This window comes from Festucalex cinctus, chromosome 12 (genome assembly GCF_051991245.1).
Source record: "Festucalex cinctus isolate MCC-2025b chromosome 12, RoL_Fcin_1.0, whole genome shotgun sequence".
NCBI lineage: Eukaryota > Metazoa > Chordata > Actinopteri > Syngnathiformes > Syngnathidae > Festucalex > Festucalex cinctus.
Window position 1 is genome coordinate 14,678,794 of NC_135422.1, and position 25,346 is coordinate 14,704,139.

The window sequence follows — 25,346 nt, forward strand, 5'->3', positions numbered from 1 at the left end:
CAACTGTGCATTCCCGGCGTCTGCCCTTTCGTTGGCATCGAGCGCCGTCACATCGACACTTTCTCATTCTTTCGCCACGTTGAGTTCAACGGGCCTCACCGGCCAACGTTTCGGGCTACGACCGGTCAGATTACAGTTAAGCCTGCTTAGTTAACATGCAACTTGACCACCATTTTCACACACTGATATACTTAAGATGCATTCACTTACCCTTATTAGACATGTTTATTTGCGTTAGCATCCAAAGAAGGCGGACATTTTGTCATATACTTGATTAGTTGATTAGTTGATTTGTTTTGACAGAAGACCTACCAGACTTAAGTGAAAGTTCAAAGACAAAATGTGAGCACTTAAATCAAAGCTGATTAACTCCTTTTATGGGTTGGGGCCGATTGACCCCTTTTAAAGTTAAATACCTTTTAAAGGACTTAATAATGCGATATATTGTTGATTGAGATCTTGTTTCTCTCGTATAATAACACATCCTGAGTCACATTGACCCAGGAGCATTATAGCTTGACTGACTTTGATTAGATATGCAAGACTTTTGTCCGTATAGCATATATGACATCCTCCTGAATGCTCCCAAGTTGTGTTTTTTTAAGCATCTCCATCATTGCGATTTTGTCATTTGTGTTGATGCGTGCCGTCGTCTTTGCGTGGCGTGATGGCGTGTGTTTGAACCTGCGCGCGTGCCCGTTGTCTGCGAGTTGATCTCTGCCCCGCGCTTTCCCCAGACAGTCTGCTCGTAATGGCCGATGATGTCATGGCATGAATCACAAACAGTGACACATGCTTGGCTTTAATAACAAGCCCCATCCCCCCCGCCACACACACATACACGAGCGTGTGCGCACACACGACTTGCAACCTGAGCCCCGATGTGGCCCCCCACATACACGGCCCAGTGAATAGAATAATCAATTGAATTAGAAATGTTAAGCCTGTATCAACACTGTCCAGTTGTTATTGTACAGCCCAGCTTTTGTTTTCCTTCCAAATGTCGGATTAAAACTACAATACGACTGAATGGAATGGAATGGAATTCAGATTGTATACAGTATATGACTTTTGCCGATTTGGACAAACGTCAGGTTTAACAGTTCAATCGGAATAGACAGACTGTGTCCGTTCTGTACATGCTCTGTCATGATGTAAACGAGTAGTTATGACATCATTTACACACTTGAAAATGACAACGTCCTACCAGAGCATTGAGTTTATTTTATTTAAGAGAATGCTTGTCTGACATACTTTGTTCTTCTTGCTGTGTTTGGTGTTTGCATCGCATTTCTTTTCACAATGTCACACTTTTGGGATCATCATATAGTAAATTCCCTTTTAGTAGCAAAATGTGTGCACGCTTTAAATGTTTGTGCTTACAGCATGCATTTTTCTTTTCTTTCTTTTCTTTCTTTCTTTTTTTGTTTGTTTTTGTTTTTGTTTTTGTTTGGTGCTAACTTTTACTTGAAGCCGGTTCCCTAGTGTCAGCCTTTCAGGGTTCAGGGTTGGAAGGAACAAATGACAGCGCTATGTTTGTTTGAGTGACAGTCATGCCAAGACGCTCAATCAGTGAAAAAGGAAGCATTTCATTTGAAGTTATTGAATGAGGATTTCCCCCCCCCAAAATTTTTTTTATTTTTTTTAATTAAATGTGTTTTATATATATATATATATATATTGTTTAATATGTTTTTATATTTGATAATACTACTTTTTTTTTGTATTTTTATTTTTGTATATTTTTTCAGTAATTGGTGGGATTTACAGGATTTACAGATTTACTGTAATGGCAAAAACTTTTTTTTTAAGTGTTTTTATATTTAATTGAAAATACCAATGTATTTTTTTTGTACTTTGTATTATATTTTTTTTTGTATTGTGATAATTTTTGTATTGGTCATATTTTTTTCCCTACTTTTTAAATTTTTATTGTTGGTATTTTTATTTTTGTATTTCTTTTTTTCCGTAATTGGTGTGATTTAATATTCTCGATATAGTATGGTTATTATTATTATTATTATTATTTTATTTTATTTTTTTTATTTTTTTTACTTTTTGGCCCTCTATATTTTATTTTAGTATTTTTTTAGATTAATGTTTTTTTTTCTAAAATTTGTAGTATTTTTGTATCTTTTTTTTTATTTTTATTTTTAAGATTACTAGTATTTAGTGCTGTACACAAATTGGTAGGGAGTCGAATTGCGTAGCGAATTGGCCGTTGAAAATGAACGCCGATTCAGAATTTTCCGATTCGAGTCAGAACACGTTAAAGCATATTGTCGTCAAAGAGGACCGTTTGTATGGCTCTTCCTTGCGTGCGCCTTCTGAGCTCTCATTCCGTCCTTTTTATGCATTTGAATTCAAATGTGCATTTTTCCACTTTGCTCTCCGTTCCTGCCACTATCCAGACTTTGGCGGGTGTGTGGAGGGGCTTGTTGGGGGGGGGGGGGGGGGGGGGGGGGGTCTGTGTTTGGCACGTGTTGCACGCGGGCCAACAATTCGGTGAATGGAGCGCAAGGAGGGGGGGCCCCCGTGGTTGCGCGCCGCCGTGACTCACCACTCGGCGTCCTCTGGAATTTGGTCAAGTGCGCGCGTGCAGCCTCACATGCCTGATCTCATAGCCTACTTCTGCTTTTAAATATATAGCTAGCTATATATATGTCGTGTGTGTGTTTCTAAGTAGAAGTGTCTTATTTCTAGCCTGTCTTGTGAGTGTGCATCTACTGACGCACACAAACAGCAACCAGGCCAACTTGTGGCTTGTGATTTTTCCACTTTGTCGACTCAAAGTTCACAACGCGAGTAAAAGGAAATACTATGTTTTTTTTTTTCTTTTTTTTTTTTTTTTTACCAGTCCCGCTCAGCTACACCGACTCGATCCTCAGAGGGGACTTTCTGCGCGCTGCAGCATCTCCAGTCAAGTCAGAGCACAGGAATGCTCGGCACCAATGACGTCGGCCTTTTTAAGTCTTAGCGCTTGCATTCCTTCCTGCAGGGCCTGGCTTTTGCCTTCCCGGTGGCCTACTTTTGCTACTCTGCCACGTTGTTTGGTGTCCACCTGCTCGGGCCTTTCTTGCCCCGAGGATCCCAACTGACTGCATTCCGAGCAGAGGGCTCGGCCCCATTGACGACGGCATCTTTTGGGAGCGTGTCTGCACCTGAGGCCCCGCCCTTTCTTTATGGCTCACTGTTGATGTTGACAATCAGCTAATTGTGCTAATTTTAAATGCAGCTGCCCTCTAACCTTGCTGTAGAAGTAACCTAGTGGTAGCTTGACTTACAAGTTTAATTCGGTCTGTGACCAAGCTCAAAATTCAATTCACTCAAATCCATGTTCCCTATTGAAATGAATTGAAAGGCTATTAATCCGTTCCAGCTGCCCCAAAACACACCGTGATTTTTTTGTTACATTTATTAATCAAGAAAAATTGCACTTTATAGTAAACCGCCTCCATCGAGACTTCCAGGTTCGCGGTTTTGCTGTTGTGGGATTTTTTTTTTTTTTCAAAATTATTTTTTATTTATTTATTTTTTATTTTTTATTTATTTATTTATTTATTTTGGGTGCCTTGGATATTATAAATTTGAAAGAACAAAAAAACTCAAGCACAGTAGTTTGTACATTCATTGATTAATTGACATAACTGACAGAATAATCGGTTATTAAAATATTTTTTTGCAGGCTTGCAGCCCTACAGTCGTTACATTTTTAAAAAAAATGTAAACATTTGAACATGAAAAATACAAATTGCAAACACATGTATAGAAACTAGTATTGTACATAATGCCTCTGTGCCCTTAAGAGGCCGGTTGGGTGGCATGTGGCCCCTGAGTCTGTGTGTGAGTGTCTGAGTGAGACTTGTGGCCAACAACAGCTTCCGTGTGACCGTGCTCTCTCTCTTTGCGTTTTAGTTTTATCTAATAAATGGTCGAAAAGTGACTCCACAACTGTGCCCTAACCCTGTTGGTTAACCTAACCCTTCATTCATAAATATTCCTATATTGCATATTAAACACTTAGTAAAAATGTATTGACCTTAAGTATCGGTGACTGGTATCGACAGCCTCCATGAGTACCAGATACCTTAAAAATAAGGTTGATATTTGCTTGATACAGATACCTGGTTTCGGTATATTCACCCATCCTTGCGCATAATCCAGTCTCGGCCCGGCCATCTGATAATCTGTCTCTAGCTAGCTAACATATTGGCTTGCGCTCATGTCCCCGTGTTCAAGGTGCAGAAGCAGGTCCACCCCAACTTGCAGGCCAAGGAGGACGCCCTGCAGCACATTGAGGAGCTGATCCTGCAGCTGCTCAACATGCTGTGTGTGGCACAGCCTCGCTCCGTGCAGGACGTAGAGGTAAAATGCACCACCGCCACGCGCCCCGCCGCTACTTTTTTTTTGTCGGGCTAACGTTGCCGCTGCCTCACCAGGAGCGAGTTCAGAAGACCTTTCCCCACCCGATAGACAAGTGGGCCATTGCCGACGCGCAATCGGCCATCGAGAAGCGGAAGAGGAGGAATCCCTTACTTCTCCCCGTGGACAAGATACACCCGCTGCTTAAGGTTAGGGGGAAACGCTGCTTCATTCATGATATACGCGCTCAAGTCACATGCCGACTCATTTCCACTTTCCCTGTAGGAGGTCCTGGGCTACAGAGTGGACTATCATGTGTCGCTGTACATCGTGGCTGTCGTCGAGTACATATCGGCGGACATTTTGAAGCTGGCAGGCAACTACGTGGGCAACATTCGGCACTACGAGATCAGCCAGCAAGACATCAAAGTATCCATGTGTGCCGACAAGGTGAGGTTTTTTTTGTTTTGTTTTTTCCCCCCTCATTCCCTCCGGCCATTTTCACTGAAGCAATCCCCTATGCTCTCGACTGTTTTACTGGATTTTGAGGCCCACAGAATATTGTGTTCTATTCCTATAAAACATGGAGCCTACCAAACGAAAAATGTGTCTCTTCTTTCATAAGGGGAAAAAAAAAAGTATTTGTATTTGTTTCCATTTTGCAGCAATTAGCATTAGAATATAGCTAAGTTTTATCAATATTCACAAACCTGTTCAAAACGCTTGGGAAAAGAGCTTGTTGCAACATGGCACTGGTTAATCTTTTATACTCTGTAGCCACCTGCTGGCCGTTTTTTGTAATAACTACCATTGCTTTAAGCAACCTCTTCAAGTCAAAGGCTGCATGTCATCATTTTATGCTTTATCATAAAAAAAACAAAAAAAAACAAAAAAACGTTTTTGGAACCACGACAATATATAAAATAGAATGTTTTTATACGTTTTTGGGAGCAAATGAGTTAATTATTCTTTAGCGATTAACTTGTTTGTTTGCTTGGATGGATCAAAATCATCTCACAATCAATCTTTCAATTTAATCCAATCCACTTTATTTCTATAGCACATTTTTATAAAGTGTTTCCAAAGTGCTGCACATTGACATCCGCACACTATCATACACATAAATCTAGTAAAACCAAATATAAGACTTAAAAAAAAAAACGGTCAATAAAACAAAATACAATAGTAAAAAAATTATTAATAAATAAAATAAACACGAAAAGACCCCGAGGACCTGACAACTCTCACCACACAATCTTTGGCGTCGCAGGTGCTGATGGACATGTTTGACCAGGAGGACGACATCGGCCTGATGTCGCAGTGCACGGACGAGCCATCCACATCCGGTGAGCTCACGTACGACGACCTGGTACGGCTGGAGATCGCCGAGGAGCGCCAATACCTGCGCGAGCTGGACCTCATCATCAAAGTGTTCCGTCACCACTTCCTGTCCAACTCCAAAATATTCACGCCGCGGGTAAGTGAGGCGCCAACAACGCTGAGCACTTGAAATTCGGCTTACGAGCAGTAAACTTTTCGATCTTAGCGTTAATTCCAAACGCATTTATGTCAAATCCCATGTAAGCGTATTGAAGGATTACACACTGCCAGCCAAATGAAACCCAAACAAACCTTCTCCAGTCATTCCTCTTACTATATTGTGAAGGCGCGAATGGAAAGTTGGATCCTCCGCTGTGGCGTTTTACATAGTTGCTCTTTTTGGGTGATTTTGTGGCATTGCTCGGCCGAGGAGGCCCTTGTGGAATGTGTAGTATGTTATTATGTTGAGACAAGAACGGCATCTGCGAGGAAGGCCTCGCCAAAATAACGCCAATTATGTCTGCCCGGCTCGCCTGCCAGCCAGTGAAAAATGATGCCGCTGCTTCTTTTGCTTTACTCAGTGTTGTTTTTAGCATAGCCTCTTTTTCCTTTTACATAATACTAATGAAGCTGTTATTTTACCAGAAGAAGCAATAAAATATGTATTTTAATGAAAAAAAAAGAAAAATGTCACAAAAATAGTTTTTTTTTAAGTCATTATTAGAAATTGAGGTTAAAAAATATAATTCCCGCCAATGCATTTCATTTTGTGTAAATTACATGCAGATTTTTGCAGTTCTCACAAATAGTGGTGTTTGACTGTAATTAATTTACATTCATTCGCGGTGTAATGAAACCTGATTTGAATTGTGAAATCAGTTTTGATTCAAACAGACCACACGAATTGTTCCACTTGAAAATGTGCCGTTTTTTAAAATTGAATCACTTTTTATTGGAGATGTATTATTAAATAATTTGTAAGAACATTCTGAACATGTATCTACTAATATATAAATTCTCTAAAACTAAAAGGCCGTTTTCAGTTTGTTTTTGACTCTTGTAGTGTTAATTTCGTCAACAAAAACTAAACAAAATTAATTTCGTCAACACACATTTTTCACCGGACTAAAAATAGACTAGGCTAAAACCCTAATTACTTTTCATCGACTAATGAAGACGAGACAAAAATGTACTTCACTTAATAAAAGCTGGACTAAAATCTTTGGACAATTTAGTTCATGAACAAAAATGAGACGAAATTGATATGATTTTGTAAAATCTTGTCTGCTAATTTGTCACGGTGACATTGTCATGTCATACACCCCCTTTCAAATATGCAGCGAGCTAGTGCAACATGCACAAACACATGGGACAGACAGGAGTGAAAAGTTTTTTTGTTTTTTTTTTCCTCCAAGTAAATGATAGTTTTAACATAACATTAATCCAACGGCTATAACGTTCCAACAATAATGTTAATCTGACCGCTAACTAATGCTGGCTAATTTACTAGCTCATAGCATGAAGCCATAGTAGCCACTTATTTTGATATACTGTAATTGTGTGTGAAGTTTTTGTTTTTCATCAAAAAGATGAGAGAAAATTTTATGTGAAATCGTTTTTGATCCGAAATATTAAACATAATCTGCTGGGGAAAAAAATACAGGGGTTAACGGATTGCCCTAACTATAAAACTAAATTAAAATGTTAACAGTTTTTTGTTGACTAAAACTAGACGAATAAAATTGTTTTCTTGGACTAAAATAAAGACTAAAATGGTCGACTAAAAATGGACTAAATAAAAACGGGATGAGGTTGAATAAGATATAAATCTATTAGCGTGATTGAAACTGGACTAAAACCTGAGACTAAATTTAAAATTGGCGGATAAAATGAACACTACTCCCTTGCGACTTGCCGCTCAGGATGTGGAGGTGATCTTCAGCAACATCCTGGACATCCACGAGCTGACGGTGAAGCTGCTCGGCCTCATCGAGGACGCCGTGGAGATGACGGCGGATGGCAGCCCGCACCCGCTGGTGGGCAGCTGCTTCGAGGACCTGGCCGAGGTGCGCTCGTTTTTTCCACGTCGACTTATGTTCAGTTATGTTGTAAGGTGGTCATCCGCTGCTATTGCAGGAGCAAGCCTTCGACCCCTACGAGACGCTCTCCCAGGACATCCTCAGCAAAGACTTCCACGAGCACTTCAACAACCTAATGGCCCGGCCCACCGTTGGCCTGTACTTCCAGGTACGACCAGTGCATGTCTCCACTTGCTTGGTCTCACTTGCAATTTCCCCGGAGGACATAATGGATATGGAAACAGTACTTAAAATCTTATCAATTTTACCGCAAGGCTTTATAGATTAAAGGTGATATTTTCAATGCTAGAGGTTACTGACTTCCTTTCAATCTGGTCTTGCAGAACATTGCATGCTTTTGCAAAATAAACCATTTATTAGCAAAACAAAAAAGAACACCCTGAATAAGACAAAACACTTTTTGCACAGAGGTAAAAGTCAGGTCACTCAGTCTATTTGTTCCTGTGGTGCTTTGAAGCCTGGTCGGACCGGACCAGGCCGCCTGGTGGAATTTCTCCCCCGTGAGGATTTCGTGACATATTGGGCGTCCTGTGTACGGTTTATTCACCGCAGCTGCATTGTTTTTTTTGGACATTCCTCATAAGAATAGCACTGAATCGTGCTCAGAGATGGCAGTGTCATGAGAATAAAGATGTAATTTTACAAGGAAAACATTCTGAGAATAATCGTGGCCTTGTAGAAAATGAGCACTGGTCGCCGATTGAAAATGTGGCTTAACTTTTCAGTGTAAGAACTCATTTTGTACATTTTTTTTTCCACAGAAATCAACATTTCTTATTAGTGAGGTATATTATGTTTCTTCTGCTTGTCATTCCAAATCCAGAGAAAATTATTAGGCCTGCTAATGTCGTATAGGACACTATAATACCGTATTGTAAGTCGTAATTAGAAATAATACAACCTAAACCTACAGTCAATTTGCAGATCCCACCCCCTCCCCCCTTCCCAACCAATATTTTACATATTTGGAATTTTCAAATTGGAATATTTGGAATTTTCAAACCCAAAAACATGTACATTTGTTTTTTCATACTTTGTCGTTCTCTCCCAAATATTTTTTCATGTTTTTTTTATACAAGAGCATAGAGAAGCTTTTGATGCAGCTTCTGACATGAAGAGGTGGCTTAAAGCAATAGTAGTTAGGGGATAAAAAAAAAACGGTCAGCAGGTGGCATCAGAGTATAAGGAATCAGCCAGGGCCATGTTGCAACAAGCTCTTTTTGCCAGTGTTTTCAGCAGGTTTGTGAATAATGATGAAACTTGTCTATATTCTAATGAGAATTGCTGCAAAATGTAAACGGATGGAAATGTACTTTTTTTTTTTTTTTTTTCCCTGATGAAGGGAGAGACTCTAATCTTTCTTTTGGTGGGTTTGTATAGCAATAGAACACAATATTCTGTGGGACTTGTAAAATCAGTCAAAATCCCATAAAACAGCCGGGAGCAAAGGGGGTTGCTTCAGTGAAAATGGCTGCGAGTGAGTGAGTGAGTGAGTGAGTGAGTGAGTGAGTGAGTGAGTGAGTGAGTTAATCAAGGGGCAGTCAGTTGCCCATCTCTATTCTAAAATATATTCATGAATTATTTTCTCAGTCAGCCCCTACATATCGGTACCAAGCCCCCTTTAGCCCAGGGAGAAAGAAAAAAAAAATCCTGAATTAATCCTATTGTTACTTTTGTGTGGGTTTAGTGCAGTTCTTCCACATTACATGCTTACCTACTCAAATTTGGAAAGCTTAATATTGACCAGGGCCAACCTAGAAGAATAGGATGGGACTTGTCGTCCATTTTAGGGACACTGGGGCTGCTGTGCAGACTGCCGCGGAGCCATCGCTACGAGCGTATTGATTGTCCAGCGCGCCCATCAGGGGAAGAGGAGATTTAAATGGATGCCACCATGGTCGCTTCTTCTCCACTTACTGACTTTACCCTCCCCCGCTCACTTTTTACAAATAGACTGTACATCGTCTCAGTTTTGGCTGTGAACGATTCAGTATCAAACGCACCCTCACATGAATGAAATGAAATGAATACGCAACGCAACATGGGACAAGTCCAAACACATGCCAGCTATCGTAAATATCTGGATGAGAGCCGACATGTTTGTGTTTGCGGGGGAAAGAAATGAAAGTGTGTTTTTGTTTTGTCCCCAAGTCAATATAATAGTGGCCACACAACAAATTCAACAAACAAAATCAGAATCCACAGACATGAAGACAAAACGTGACCCTTGAACACAAATATTTGCCTGTCCCCTTGCTCGTCACTTCATGATGTTAAATTCTTGCTTTTGTTCATTTTGTGCAGTCTGTAGCAGAAGGCTTCAAAGAGGCCGTTCAGTACGTCCTTCCGCAGCTTATGATGGTGCCTGTGTACCACTGCATGCACTACTTTGAGCTCCTGCAGGTACGCCCATTTGACATACACTCTGGAATACTCAACATTGTTGTATTTATTTATATTTTTCTTCCCATTGGCTGTACAGCAACTTCAGGAGCGCAGTCAAGACCAGGATGACCGTGAGTTTCTGAAGCAGGCCATCACGGCGCTGCTCAACCTCCAGTGCAGCGTGGAGCGCATCTATGCCAAGCAGCAGCCTCGGCGAAAACCCGGGTATGTGCCAAACGATATCAACAAATTAGAGCTGTCAAACGATTACATTTTTTAATCATTTAATTAAAAATGCTTTTTATCAACATTTTTTGCCCTCCAAATTTGAAACACACCTATTATGTATTATTCTTTCTACATTTAATAGTATCAGGACGTCTTCAACATTTTTTTGATTCAACCACACACTCTCATCGTCCGCTTTCTCTAATCAGTTAATTACTTGCATGATTTAAAATGAAAAAAAAAAATGACCACAATATTTTGACATGAACAAATATTCTTCATTATTAAGCAAATATTAATCACCATTAATTTGGTAATAATTGAAATCACGATTAGGACGATTATTTTTTTTATTTTTTTTTTTTTTGGTGCAAAACAAGAAAATGTTTCAACGTAAAAAAAATGGTAAGACAAATTTCGTTGAAACACTATAATTATGCACGTTTCTTTTAGACCAAACAAGATTTCTTAATTTAATTATTTTAAAATAAATGTGCAAATATACACATTTAAACAACTCCAAATTAGTATTAATAATCTTTTATTTTTGTTTACGGTTATGCCAATTTTGTAATTGAGGAGTGTAATAATTGAAATTGTAATTGAATTTCGATTAATTGCAAAGCCCTACTGAATGTCATGCGCAAACATTTATTAAAAGTTTGACTTTATTGCATTATTGATTAAACACAACCTGTGCTACCTTTTAACGTAACCATCTGCTGTCATGCTAAAGGATTAACTGCGGTCAAAATTAATAGTGAGATTAATCTGCGTTAATATATGATGAATGCAATTACTTAAATTAAATTAATTTATTGTGATTAATCAATGAGTCAACGCTTCAACTTTGACAGCACTAAAATAAAGCAAAAAATATATCCATGACTGGAATAGAGCTATCAAAATTAATCGAGTAATCAATTTTCAGATTAATCAACAAGTATTTTAATGATTGAGTAATTGTTTGGATTCATTTGTTTTTTTTTAAATTGTTCAAATCCTCTGATTTTAGCATATCAACAGTAATTGTTTTCTGATTTCTTTCGTCCTTGATAAAAAACTGATTATCTTCTGTGTTTAATCAAAATAAGACATGTGCAAAAAACAGTTTTTATTTTGGAAAACAGTGACCGAACTGGTAACATAGTACAACATCATTCCTCCCCGTTTTTAAACAGTATACGAATACAAAGTACGAGATAAACACCAATCGCTGGTTAATAAACAATAATCAGGGGGAAAAAATGCTTTTGTACACTATAATGCAAATTAATGAAGTTGATTGAATTGATTGAATAATCGATAGTTTAATCAATTCTAAAAAATATTTGATAGTAACAGCACTCGATTGGATTTTGAATGCGTCTTCTGAATTGTGTCCCCTCCGATCCCCGCAGTGAGCCCATGTACCGCCTGTACAGTCGGCAGGTTCGTAGCAAGCAGCTGGCCATCAAGCGCATGAACGAGATCCAGAAGAGCATCGACGGCTGGGAGGGCAAGGACATCGGCCAGTGCTGCAGCGAGTTCATCCTGGAGGGCCCGCTGCTGCGCAACGGCGCCAAGCACGAGCGCCACAACTTCCTGTTCGACGGTCTGATGATCAGCTGCAAGGCCAACCAGAGCTCGCGGCTGCCGGGTGCCGGCAGCGGCGCAGAGTACCGCCTGAAGGAGAAGTTTGTGCTGCGCAAGGTGCGCATTGTGGACCACGAGGACTCGCCGGAGATGCGGCACGCCTTTGAACTGACGGGCAAGGATGAGAACTACGCCGTATTCTGCGCGCGCACGGCCGAGGAGAAGGCGGCGTGGATGGCGGCGCTGGTGACGCTGCAGTACCGCTCCACGCTGGACCGCATGCTGGACACGGTGCTGCAGCACGAGGAGCAGGCGCACCCCCTGCGGCTGCCCTCGCCGGAGGTGTACCGCTTCGCCGTGCAGGACTCGGAGGAGAACATCGTGTTTGAGGACAAAGTACAGAGCAAAACGGGCATCCCCATCATCAAGGCGGGCACTGTGGTCAAACTCATAGAGAGGCTCACCTACCACATGTATGCCGGTAAGATATGCCAGCATGGCGTAAAACGTACACCCCATGGTGATGTTTATTTAAAAAAAAAAAAAAAAAAAAAAAAAATCAAGCAAAAATAGAACTGTCCAAGGCCAATTGACAGATGACAAGGTAATACTGTTCCACTCCAGTCCTGCAGGTGGCAGTAGTCCCGAATAAAAGTAGTAGTTAGGATTATATTGTATGGTTACTTTGTCGCACTGCAATTTTTATTGTTAGCCCGTACAGCTGTCATATTGGGTAATAGCTTATTTGCATATTAGTTTTTTCAGACTAAATTTTTTGTTCCTTCTAGACCCAAACTTTGTGCGCACTTTTTTGACCACGTACCGATCCTTCTGCAAGCCTCAGGAGCTTCTGACGCTGCTGATTGACAGGTACTCTCATCTCTTAAAGGGGAGGTCAACCCAAAAAATATATTTTTTTGACAATAACATGTTCTATGCAGTCCCACTAGTCTAAATATGTCATTCTGGTTTATATATTGCGTTAGTGGAATATGAGTTAAGCAGCAAAATCCAGCCGTTTTTATCCATCTCGGGGGGGGGGGGGGGGGGCATTTTGCCACTTTCTGTCGACTGAAAATGACAGCAATGTTGCACAGGTCTCAGGTGACAACCAATCACAGTGCAGCTTTAGAAAACAGGTGAGCTGTGATTGGTTGTTACCTGAGCCCTGAACAACTGTGATGTCATCTTCAGTCGACAGCAAGTATCAAAATGGCCGCCCCCTAAGATGGATAAAAACGGCTGGATTTTGCTTCATAACTCATATTCCACAAATGTAATATTAATTAGAATGTAATGTTTAGACTTGTGGGGGTCACATATAACATATTTTCAACAAATGTTTAAGAGTTGACTTCCACTTTAAAAACCTTGCAAAATCTTCTTGTTGCGTGTTGGCGTTGTTGCCTCCATTCAAACCCACTCAATGTCGTGCCTTTTTTAGGATCGAAATCCCAGAGCCGGAGCCCACGGAGGAGGACCGGCAGGCCCTGTGGAACGGCGACCAGCCCATGGCGGCCGAGCTCCAGAGGTTCCGGAAGGAATATGTGCAGCCGGTCCAGCTCAGGTAAGATAGATGGTCGAGGATTTGGGGGGGGAAACGGTTCAAATAAGATACTACAGGAGAGATTTTACAACAAGGTTCTAATTATTACGGCAGTTTTGGTCAACCAAATAGGCCAGGAAATTGGGTCATACATTTAATATTTTCTCAAAAACAACCAGGGTTATTGTCTTATTAAATACACTAAAGCCTTTGGAGTCATTGCTGTCTGTGTTTTCTTATAAGGAGCGACAGAGTCAAAGGCAACAAGAGTTGCTGGCTGAAGTGCACAATAATTGGCCGTGAGGATCTTTAGGGCTGATCGCTCAGTTCTGCTCTGTCTTGGCTCTGCAGGGTTCTCAACGTTTTCCGCCAGTGGGTGGAGCATCATTTCTACGACTTTGAAAATGACCCCGAGCTGAGGACTCGCTTAGAGGAATACATCACGAGCAAAATCCAACTGCGAGGTCAGGCTTCCTGCTTTGAGGAGACATCATAAAACAGTTCCCAAGTTTCTTAAAGGGTTACTTGACTCATTGAGACATTTTCAGCAATAAGAAAATAATCTTTTGTCTATAATTGCGATGTCATTATTTTTCTTGTACAATTAATTAAAGAATTTTATTTGTCTTAATATTTTTTTATTTGTTTTACGTTTAAACATTTTTTTGTTTTGTATAAAAAAAAATTATCATTATCGTGCGCAGTGCACATGCTGCACTCCAACTTCAAATTTTTGCCAACATAAATAAATAAATAAATACTATTGCAAATATATATTATAAATTCTAAAAGGAACTTACACAATTATAGTGTTTCTATTTTTTTTAAAATAGGTATTAATATTTTTAAATGCTTAAACATTTTCCTGTTTTGCAGCAAAAATAGTTTCAATAATCGTGATTTCAATTATTGCCAAAACAAAATAATCGTGATTATTTTTTTCATAATCGAGCAGACCTAATTAATTGTACATGGGAAATAATGAGGTTATCAAATTAATTCTAAACCAAATATTAACTTTTTTATGATGAAAATGAGGCAAGCATTCCTTGGGCCCAACTGATTTAAAAAAAAAAAATAATTTAATTTTTATTTTATTTTTTTTAGGCTGATGCCAATTCCATTTTTTTTTTGACAGAAAGAAATTCCGATAACCAATTATTTTTTTATAAAAATACATCAAATAAATTAAATATGTAATGAATAAAATGTTATTTTATTTTATTTTATTTTATTTTATTTTATTTTATTTTATTTTATTTATTTGGCCCAACACTCACGTTTGCTTTTTCACCACAGGCAAGTCCATGCGCAAGTGGGTGGAGTCCATCAACAAGATCATCCGGCGCAAGCTGCAGACGCAGTCCAACGGCGTCAGCCACAACATCACCTTCGAGAGCCCGCCCCCTCCCATCGAGTGGCACATCTGTCGCTCCGGCCAGGTGGACTCCTTTGACCTCATGACCCTGCACCCCATCGAGATCGCCCGGCAGCTGACCCTGCTGGAGTCCGAGCTCTACAGGTGAGTGGGCAGCCGTCTGGCCGGTTGGGAAAACCGCCCGTCTTACAGCAACCCGGCCCGTGTCCGCAGGGCCGTGCGTCCGTCTGAGCTGGTGGGAAGCGTGTGGACCAAAGAGGACAAGGAGAAGAACTCTCCCAACTTGCTGCGAATGATCCGACACACCACCAACCTCACGCTGTGGTTTGAGAAGTGAGCGTCACGCCGTCAAAATTCCTCTTTGCGGTAGCGAGCGAGTTAAGCGTGTAAAATGTGCGTCAGGCGCATCGTGGAGACGATGAACCTGGAGGAGCGCGTGGCGGTGTGGACGCGCGTCATCGAGATTCTGCAGGTCTTTCAGGAGCTGAACAACTTCAACGGTGTGCTGGAGGTGGTCAGCGCCTTCAGCTCGGTTCCCGTCTACCGCTTAGACCACACCTATGACGTGAGTAAGACTGTAGACGCACGCCCCGTGTGCTCAAAACACATAAGGTTGTATTTCCTGAGATCCAATCCTGACACATTTCCTCAAATAGTATCTCCTATTGTATTTCTATAAAAAGATACTGCCTGAATTTCCTAAAATTGCAGCCCCTACTCTAACCCATTAGCCATTTGGTTCCAGGCCCCACAGATAAATATTTCATTTAAAAAATAATAATAATAATAAAAAATAAATTGTGTAGATCTCAAAACTCACAACTCTATGCCCAAATGTGGTTCCAGACAAACTTGTATGAAGTGTACTCTACACCTAAGTAGAGATAAACCGACTTTTGTTTGTTTTTTGTTTTTGTTTTGTTTTTTTGTTTGTTTGTCGAAGACCAATAATCAATACTGTATTTGGAGCCTCATTTTCAGTAAAAGGGAAAACAAAATTGGTATCATACTCCCAACTCTTTGTCAAAATATCTTTTTGCGCATATTAATTGATCTATTCAGAGTTGCATAAAGGTTCAAGTGTATTTTTTCTTAAATCTTAGACAATCGATATCTTTGTTTTAAAAATCGTAACAAAAAGTTGAGGGAGCGCCCATGATTATCAGTAGGGGTGTTGAGAAAAATCTGTTCGGCAATATATCGCGATATTACAGCGCACAATTCTTGTATCGATTCAATATGCGGCCGAATCGATACTTAAACATCAATATTTGATGGAAATATTCAACACAGTCTTACTTAGGGTTAGGTTTCACACTTTAAGCATGGAAGAATGTTATAATAATGCACATTAACCTGTAATATTATATTTTAATGCTCTTCAAACATGAAACAGATTGCAACATGTTTGTTAAATACAGTGTTGAAGTTTCAGTTCAATACATTATCATACAAATCTTAGTGTACATGTACAAGTTTACTGATTAGTATTTTCTAAATTTGATTTAAAAAAAAACTTGCAATAATTGACTTACAGATTTGTGTCAGGATTAATCTATATCAAATTGAATCGTGATATGGATCAAGTCGCCAGATACTAGGCAATCCACACCCCCAGTCATCAGTCTTAAATGGGAATCCAAATAAGTAAATAGCTCCCTATTGTTTTCTACAATAAATCAAGTTTTCCAAAATTTCAAAATAAATACATTTTAACATGTCGTTTTAATTTCAAACAAAAAGATACAGAGAATTACCAGGGTCACCAGCATCTCAACTCAACTTTATTTATAAAGCGCTTTAAGAACAGGCATTGCTGTTTACAAAGTGCTGTACATAAACATAAACATCGGTTGTACAGTAAAGAATAAGGTAACAAAACAAACATTTTGAAGTGTGTATACAAGTGTTTTTGTTTTGTTTTTTAATATACAGGTAAATACATTTTACATCAGTAAATTAATAAGAAGTAGGTGAGTGAATAAATAAATAAATAAACGCATAAATAAGTACACTAAACATCAAATTCATACACACCACAAAACACCAAAAACAAGTCTTACGGTGCGCCAAAAGCCAAAGAATATAAATGTGTTTTAAGATGTGTTTTAAAAGAGGGTAAAGAGGGGGATTGCCTAATATTTAGCGGAAGGTCATTCCAAAGGGAGGGACCGACAACAGCAAAGGCTCGATCTCCTCTAAGCCTCTTATAAAGTTAAATGGAAATTTAAGTTAACACAGTTTTTGATCTGTAATCACCTGTTAGATTTGTTGCTGCTCGGCGTGCTGCACATGTAGCTTAATACTCGTCCGCCTTTAGTGATAGAGCGACTTGTTAGAAGACTAGCTCATTTGCCACCATGGAGGCATGGAGTGTTAATTAGAGGAGGGGTTTCCACACTGCGCCGCTCATAACATACCATGCAGATGGTACAGAGCGAATTAACTCATTCACAAAGATGGGGGACTGAGTGACGTGGTGAATTTTCGGGGGGGATAAGAGCATTTGACTGTGCTCGTGTGCAGGCCATACCAGAGAGGAAGAAGAAGATCCTGGAGGAGGCAGTGGAACTGAGTCAAGACCATTTCAAGAAGTACTTAGCCAAACTCAAGTCTATCAACCCACCCTGTGTGCCTTTCTTCGGTACGTGCGCCCGTAAAGCCTTTCCCATCTGCCGCGTTTGCCACTTTTGAGCCAAAAACGTGGATCTCCTCAGGGATCTACCTGACCAACATCCTCAAGACGGAGGAGGGCAACCCGGACTTTCTGAAACGCCACGGCAAGGAGCTGATCAACTTCAGCAAGCGCAGAAAAGTGGCGGAAATCACCGGCGAGATCCAGCAGTACCAGAATCAGCCCTACTGCCTTAAAGTGGAGCATGACATCAGGGTTGGTTTGATTTGTTTATTTACCAAAAAAAATAAAAAAATAAAAACATGTTTTGCAATATTTGCTGTTGACATTCTTGTTTTGAATCCTCAGAGGTTCTTTGAGAACTTGAACCCGATGGGAAACAGGAGCGAAAAGGAGTTTTCGGACTACTTGTTCAACATGTCCTTGGAGATCGAGCCCAGGAACTGCAGACAAGCGCCTCGATTTGTAAGCAAACGTTAAGGGATCTCCCAGGGCCGGTAGCATGTGGACGCGTGGACAAGTTAAATAAAATACTTTAGTAAATAGCTCTCTATTGTTTTCTTAAATCAAATAAAAATATCTGAATAATTGCAATTTTACTTATCGTAGTTTTAATTTCAAACTTTAAAGCCACTCATTTTTATAACGCCCGATTAATGACCACTACTTACTTGGAAAGCCTGTACTGGGGGAATTCCAGTCACAACGCAGCAAACACGTCAACGTCAAAGTTTTGCAGTATTAATAATGCATATATTTGTGGAAACTTGTGCAGAATTTCACAAGTTACTTCATGTTAAAGATTGGATGGCTATTAATATGAAAGGAAAAATGTACTGAGCTGTCACTGTCTTACAAATGCAGTTATGCCATCTCGTGGCAGAAAAGTGACTTCAACACAAATCAATTTCACACTTGTTTTTTTACGGTACATCTTTTTAATTTTAACCCAATTTTACAAGTTATTATTAAATTACTGTATGAATGACTAAAAGATGCAGCCATATTTCTTAGTTTAACATTTTTTCCACTTTTATGTGAACAAGAGTATGAAAACTTAAAAAAAATATACATTTTATTATGCATGTAAAACAGATATAAAATTTGCATTCAATTTGAATTCATGTGATTAATTACGGTTAATTTTAATCATCTGACACCCCTAATTTAAAACAAAATATAGACCCAATTATTAAATAACAGCAAAAAGTGATTAGAATAATGAATAAAGTTGGCTTCAGAGAATCAACTACCATAATTATTTGTAGGCTCTGGTATTTTTAAATTTATGGATATTGTGTATTTGAAAACACAGTAAATTTATTTTTCATGCAATAATAATAATAATATATTATCGGTCGTATGATTCTTCAAAATTACCGATGCCGATATTCGGACGCGTGCACCTGTTGGTCTTGGAAGAGTAATGCCAAAAATCTGGAAGCCTTAAACTGGCTGAAGTTGCACTCTCCTCCCGATCTCAGCCCAGGAAGACCAACTACACGCTGAAATCGCCGGGCATCCGGCCCGTGCGAACCTCTACCTCTGGCACCCTGAAGGGCCACCCGGTGCCCCTGGAGAGGGAGCCGGCCCACAAGATCACCTTCCGGAGCATCGCCGAGACGGACGCCGAGACGCCGGCGTCCGCCTCGGTGCCCACCTCGCCCAACACGCCCACGCCGCCGCAGTCGGCCTCCTCGGACCTCAGCTCGGTCTTCATGGAGCACGACCTCAGCAGCTCCTACGGCGGTGCGTGCGTTGGAGGCCCGCCCGCGTGGAATTCATTCGCGGGGCTGGGGGGTAATTGTTTCAGAAATGGACAAAAGTCAATCTGACCTCTCAATTTTTGGATCTTGCAGGTTCCAACTCCATATTTGCTCCGGTTCTCTTGCCGCCTTCAAGTGAGTTGGATTTGAAACCTCCACTTCAAACTTTTTGTGTTTTGACATCTTTGGCGACTGTTTTTCTGTGTGTGCGCTTCCTGTCAGAGTTCCACTCGGTGTCATGCGGCAGCCTCCACCAGCTAGGGGAGCTCCTCAAACCGCCGCCACTTCCGCCTCGAAGGAAGGACACCATGTCGGAAAGCAAAGTAAGGCCTGAGACTCGTGACGTCATGCTGGACTTCGAGGGTCCACTCCAAAGTCATTTAACGCCTGAGATAGCAAGGGCTCCAGACTCGTTTTGTTACTTGGGGCACAGTGGCCCCCACCTGAAATTTTTGGGACGCAAGTTGTCAATTTAGGGACACACGCTTTCAACTGACTTACAAAACAAATACTCACAATTTCATTCAATATTCAAGAATGATACATGTGAGTTGTTTTTTTATGATTAATGCAATAATTTTTGTGATCAACTAATTAGTTAACGCTTTAACTTTGACAGCACTAATTTTTACTTGCACTTTGTCATCTTTTAGTGGCAAAATGCCAGCATTTCCATTAGTCTTGGAGTCCTGTACATCCAAATTCAAGAGATCTTGACTGATTTCATTTCAAAGGTCTTAACTGACATTTGCATAAAACAAATTCTTCATAATAAAATCTTTAGTTTGAAGGTATTTTATATTTTAATAAACATTAAAATATTTTTAATCCTTTACTGTCTTTCGTTAAAGTATAATTAATAAATGTAAACTATGTTAATTAACATGTAATTTCTTTCAGCCTATTATTAGTTTTATTACTTTCAAATAAAAATATCAAAAAATCTAATCTTTATTCACAAACCTTAGTTTTAATCTTTAAAAAAATATTTCTGAAATAGTCTTCCAATTTACATTTTATTTTAAATTTATCTATCTAAATGTAATATTAAATATTTAGAAAAATGTTTTTAAACATTTTTCATTTGTTTCATTTTGAAAATATTTATATTGTATAAATATTAGAATTTTTACTTTTATCAAATTATTCCTTGTACTTTGTAAAGTTTTGATCATCAAAACGTCTACTACAATTTTAGTTTTTTTTTTTTTTTTATCAATGACAATGTATTGTGATTTTACTTAATTTTACCTACCTAATATAAAATGTATTTATGTATTATGAAAATGTTGTTTAAATCTTAATCAAACAAATAAGTAAATAATCAGTCAGCTCTCCAGAATAATAAATCATTGGAAAAAAAACAGTCTTACATGAAGTAAAAAAATAAAGTTACGAAAATGCAATGTAAATTTTCATGACGTAAAAACAAAAAAAATACAAGAGCAACTAAAGCAAGTGTTGTTGAAATGTGTTTTTCATCAGAGCTTCCGGTCGGACAGCCCCCCCGCCATCCCGCCACGGCTGCCCCCGCCCCTCCCCAGGACGCAGCCGCGGACGCCGGGCTACAACGGCCCCCTGGACGGCCCGCTGCCCAGCCCTCCGCCGCCTCCCCCCCGCGACCCCCTCCCTGACACGCCGCCGCCCGTGCCCCAGCGGCCCCCGGAGATCTTCATCAACTACCCGCTCAGCCTGCAGCCCTCGCCGGTGGGCCGCTACCACTGGGACTTCGCCGGCTCGCCCGCTTCGCCCAACACGCCGCCCGGCACGCCGTCGCCGCGCGTCCCCCGCCGGGGCTGCCCACTCAGCGCCAGCCAGAACAGCCTGTGCCCGCTGCCGGCCCCCGCCCCGCCCGTGCCCCCCCGCCACAACTCCAGCCCGCAGTTGCCCAAGCTGCCGCCAAAGACGTACAAGCGGGAGCTGCTGCACGGCCTCTCGCTGGTGGAAAACAGCGCTTCGGGGGACTCGTAGCCACGCCTCCTTCTTGGCCAATCAGAAGCCAGTGATCGTTTTGGCCACGTCCGCCTCGCGGTTCCGAGTTTTGCATGTTTGTCCCCCATGCTTTTTCCCACTTTCCAAAAACGCTAGCTTGATTGGAGACTCCAAATTGACCCCAAGTGGAACTTAGTTTGTCCAAATGTGCCCTGCGATTGGATTGGCGACCCATCCCGGATGCACCCGTGGTCGGCCTGGGATAGGCTCCAGCTCTCCCACCGCCGCATGAGGGCAGGCATTTTCAAATTGGATAGATGGATTACAAACAAAGCTTCTCTTCAGCATGAAAAAAAGTTTGGAGGTCGGTGCCGGGTCCCAATCTCAGTTCTGGGATTTTTTTTTTTTTTCTCTGGCTTCCTCCCACATTCCATCATCATCGAAAACTTCAAATTGCACCCCCGGCTCTCGCCCACCATCAACTGGGATAAGCTCTAGCTCGTCCGTGACCCTCATGAAAACAAGCACTATAGAAAATGGATAGATGGGTAGTTGGATGTCTAAATGGGCAGTTAGGTCAAAAATAATCCAACCACGGTATGGGTCAAAAAAAAAAAAAAAAAAAAAAAGTCAACCGCTGCTTGAGACACTTTGTCCCAATTTTTATTTTCATTTTTGTGTACTAAACAATCCAATTTTGGGGGTGGTTTTGTATTTTTGGTGGGGATATTATTATTTTTTTTTTATGTACAAATTTTTTTTTCATTTTTGGGGGGTTGCTCTTGGGGGGACGTTTTTCCAATTTTCTATATATTTTAGCTTGTTTTTCCACACATATTTGGGTTATTTTTGACCCAGTTTTTTTTTTTTTTTTTTTGTACAAAACTAGCATTTTTTGGGTTGTTTTATGCAAAAAAAACAAACCTTGGCTCTAATTGACCTGAGTATCATACCGCTTTTTGACACATAATTGTTTTTTTTTTTCTTTTTGCCATCACAGTTGTACGGGGTATTTTTTGTACGGAATAGTCCATTTTTAGGGTTGTTTTGTATTGTTTAAAAAAAAAAAAAAAAAAAAGATTTAATTTAAATAGCAGTTGGCCTTTTTTTTTTTTTTTTTTTTTTTGGACACATAATTGTGTTATTTTTGCCCCAATGTTTTTAGACCTGTCTCTCACTCAGTCAGCTGGACTAGTTTTCAAATCACTACTAATGACGACGCTACAGATAACATACAGCTGGTTGGTTGTTTGTCTAAACGTGCCCTGCAATTGGCTTGGCGACCATTCGAGGTTGTACGGTTTCCTCTCGCCCGTCAGCCGGGATAGGCTCCATCTTACCCGTGAGCCGAATGAAGACGAGCACTATATGATGGCTGTGGAAAGCGGGCAAATTCACTTTGGGCAAGTTCTCACTCTTGTAGCTTCAACTGTTACGCTTCCTTCTCAGCCAACAGCTGCCAAAGTCTTAACGTCTTTTATGCAGGGGGGGATGAGGGAAAGGGATTCTTGCTTTGCTTTGTCTCTTTGTTTTTGTTTTTTTCTTAACGTGACTTGCAAAAGGCGACGGTGATTCCACTGTCCCCTCAACTCTACACTGTGACTGTTTCCAAGCCACACAAAAAGTTGCCTTCCCCGCCACTCTCGGCTCGGATTGTTTTTTTATTTTTATTTTTATTTTTTGCACATCGAGCCCCGGCAAAGTTCGATTCCTGTCAAGCCACGATGTCAAAACGGCGGCGGGGTGGACGTCGGAACGAAAGCGCCAAAGCTAACAAACGTTCTCTTCCGCACGCCCCCAGGACTAAAAAAAAAAAAAAAAAAATCCAGCCAACCGCGCCGCTCGGATCGGATGTGCCTTTTGGTTCTGTTTTCTACTATATGGTGTCTCAAATAATATGTTCAAATGGAAACAAAACAAAACAAAACAAAAAAAAACAAGTTGCCTATGTAACATTTAGAACAAAAAGCTATACACTATGAACTTGTACATGTTTGTGGATGTGTGCGTGCGTGTATGTATGAGGGTGTGTGTGTGTGTATATGTATATATATATATATATATATGTGTATATATATATATGTATATATATATATGTATATATATATGTATATATATATTTACACACACACACACACACACACAACTACACAAAAATAATTTGTATAAAGTGACATTTCTGGTTGTACTCTCATCCGCAGCTGTTGAGTCCAATAACGCCGAATAATAATCAAGAGCAAAGCTGCGACAAGTCTCATCAAAACCACAAAAATAACTAACAGACAATCTCCACGGGAAGCCATTTTGTTCCATTTGAAAGTTGTTTTCAAAAAAAATGTTAATCTGGTGAGCACTTCATCCTGCTAAGATTCATTCAAGACTTTTGTTTGTTTGTTTGTTTTGTGGGAGAATCACACCTTGTGCACTTTAGGCCGTCCTATTTGAGGAGCCAGAACCCCCACCCCCATCGCACATGGATTAAAAAAAAAAAAAAGACATCAAACAGTCTCCAGCTCCCATGATGACGATGATGATGATCATCATCATCATCACAACAAGCTGCTTCTCTTCCTCTTTCCTTTTAAACGGAGAAGCAAAACTTTTTTTTTTCTTTTTCTATCTAAACAGTATTTTTTAGGTTCTTTGCTGGGTTCTCCGGATGCTATGTGGCCTTTTAACTGCTTTGTATTATTATTAACGGTCTTGATGAGTTGAATAAATCAGCCAGTCTTATTTTCTACTCTAAGCCCCCCTCCTCACTACTCTTGTTTGACAGCGGCTAAACACATTTTTCTAAATAGCACATTTAGTGGCCAACGCTTTAGATTTGCTCAACTGCAGTGCAGAGTGACGTACGTTGAATTTGAATTTAAGGCACCTATTAGAGGCGCAGAGCTAATATATAAATGTATTAGGGGTGTTTGAGACCACTTTTTTCAGACGCCATTATGCGTACTCAACTCTTGGTATTGGCAAAAAAAATTGTTGAGCATTGTTTTCCAAAGTGAAAGATGTTTGCAATAGCCTTATTTTTGATTTAATACAATAACCAAAACTAATTGCAGATTAATTTGAGTCTCATCTCGTGTTTAAACTTATGTGGTTCAAAATTTTGGTCTTATTTATTTATTTTTCCCCTTCAATTATCGTCTGCTATCCATGGAAAAACTCACCCATTTTCTGTTCTTGTGCTCAGGCTGAAACCATGTCAACTATAAAAGTATTGCTTTAGTGCCATCTTGTGGGCAAATTGGAGAAGTGCACAATTTAGTCATGCAGAAAAGTGCTTTGGCTCCATCTTGTGGCATTCATAGGCAGTTACAAATGTTCTGATTTTCTTACCTTTTATCTTGGAAAATGCAACTTGAATCTCACAAGACTTTTTTTTTTTTTTTTGCCACAGCAAAATATGATCTTATTGTTATTACATTACAACTAATATGTACATTTTTACACTTTTAATTGGGTCATTCTATTTACTGTGAAATTTCGAGCGCTGCAACAACAACGATGTTTGAAAAGCCCGGAAGCAGTCAAACGGTGCTGCAGGGTCCCTCGCTGTCTTCGCTGTCCTCCCACAATCGTCCACCGGGCGGCGCCAAAGAGAAACCTGACGGCGGTGGCTGGGCCAGCAGGCCTTGTCCGGTTCTAAAGATCAACAAAACCCATTGACGTCGCCGTCCAAGCAAATATCCTTTCGGTGTGGATTACCTCAGGTGCTCTCTCAAGGTCAGAAAGTTTGCCCTGACGGAGGTCTGGACCGGCACGAAGCCTCTGTGCTCCTTCTCAGGAGACGCTTGCACCTGGAAACATCAACGAGGGCTGAAAACTTGCTAGCTTATTTGCTCGGAAAATGAGAAAGGGGGAAAAAAAAAAAAAAGGGTCACCTGCTTAGTGGGGTTGTCCCAGATGGGCCTGAAGGCACTCTTAGCTCGAAGCGGCGGCGATCCCGTCCTGACTGTGACCAGCCGTTTTCCAGCGGGCGTCGACGGGTCCGAGGGGGTCCTCGGAGGAGGGTGGGGGGTGCGTCTGGGAATCTGCCAGCGGAGGCAGACACTCCTCTCCGAATGTTGTTGTTGGGAGGACGGCTTGAGGAGGACCGGGACCTGGCTGTCTTCTT

At 40.5% G+C, this 25,346-nt stretch overlaps 2 protein-coding genes across 5 annotated transcripts in view; one reads left to right on the forward strand and one right to left on the reverse strand.

Moving 5' to 3' along the window:
* Positions 1-23,972, forward strand: part of sos2 (son of sevenless homolog 2 (Drosophila)) — a 29,752-nt gene extending 5,780 nt beyond the window's left edge. For 2 of the 3 annotated variants that reach the window (XM_077538559.1, XM_077538561.1), the window contains exons 2-23: positions 4,240-4,365; positions 4,440-4,571; positions 4,648-4,812; positions 5,633-5,839; positions 7,605-7,748; positions 7,819-7,929; positions 10,086-10,184; positions 10,264-10,391; positions 11,795-12,450; positions 12,758-12,839; positions 13,414-13,536; positions 13,867-13,979; positions 14,815-15,037; positions 15,107-15,226; positions 15,296-15,458; positions 17,420-17,537; positions 17,611-17,783; positions 17,877-17,993; positions 19,013-19,277; positions 19,388-19,429; positions 19,517-19,617; positions 20,780-23,972. In XM_077538559.1, the coding sequence (XP_077394685.1) occupies positions 4,240-4,365; positions 4,440-4,571; positions 4,648-4,812; positions 5,633-5,839; positions 7,605-7,748; positions 7,819-7,929; positions 10,086-10,184; positions 10,264-10,391; positions 11,795-12,450; positions 12,758-12,839; positions 13,414-13,536; positions 13,867-13,979; positions 14,815-15,037; positions 15,107-15,226; positions 15,296-15,458; positions 17,420-17,537; positions 17,611-17,783; positions 17,877-17,993; positions 19,013-19,277; positions 19,388-19,429; positions 19,517-19,617; positions 20,780-21,265 (3,894 nt within the window). In that variant the 3' untranslated portion in view covers positions 21,266-23,972. The remainder of the gene's footprint in view (positions 1-4,239; positions 4,366-4,439; positions 4,572-4,647; positions 4,813-5,632; positions 5,840-7,604; positions 7,749-7,818; positions 7,930-10,085; positions 10,185-10,263; positions 10,392-11,794; positions 12,451-12,757; positions 12,840-13,413; positions 13,537-13,866; positions 13,980-14,814; positions 15,038-15,106; positions 15,227-15,295; positions 15,459-17,419; positions 17,538-17,610; positions 17,784-17,876; positions 17,994-19,012; positions 19,278-19,387; positions 19,430-19,516; positions 19,618-20,779) is intronic. The other variant, XM_077538560.1, reaches the window with a different exon arrangement.
* Positions 23,973-24,669: 697 nt separating this feature from the next.
* Positions 24,670-25,346, reverse strand: part of LOC144031428 (uncharacterized) — a 9,001-nt gene continuing 8,324 nt past the window's right edge. For both annotated transcript variants that reach the window (XM_077538564.1, XM_077538562.1), the window contains exons 13-15: positions 25,114-25,346; positions 24,938-25,029; positions 24,670-24,874 (exon numbers count right to left, since the gene is read on the reverse strand). The exon at positions 25,114-25,346 is cut by the window's right edge. In XM_077538564.1, the coding sequence (XP_077394690.1) occupies positions 24,760-24,874; positions 24,938-25,029; positions 25,114-25,346 (440 nt within the window). In that variant the 3' untranslated portion in view covers positions 24,670-24,759. The remainder of the gene's footprint in view (positions 24,875-24,937; positions 25,030-25,113) is intronic.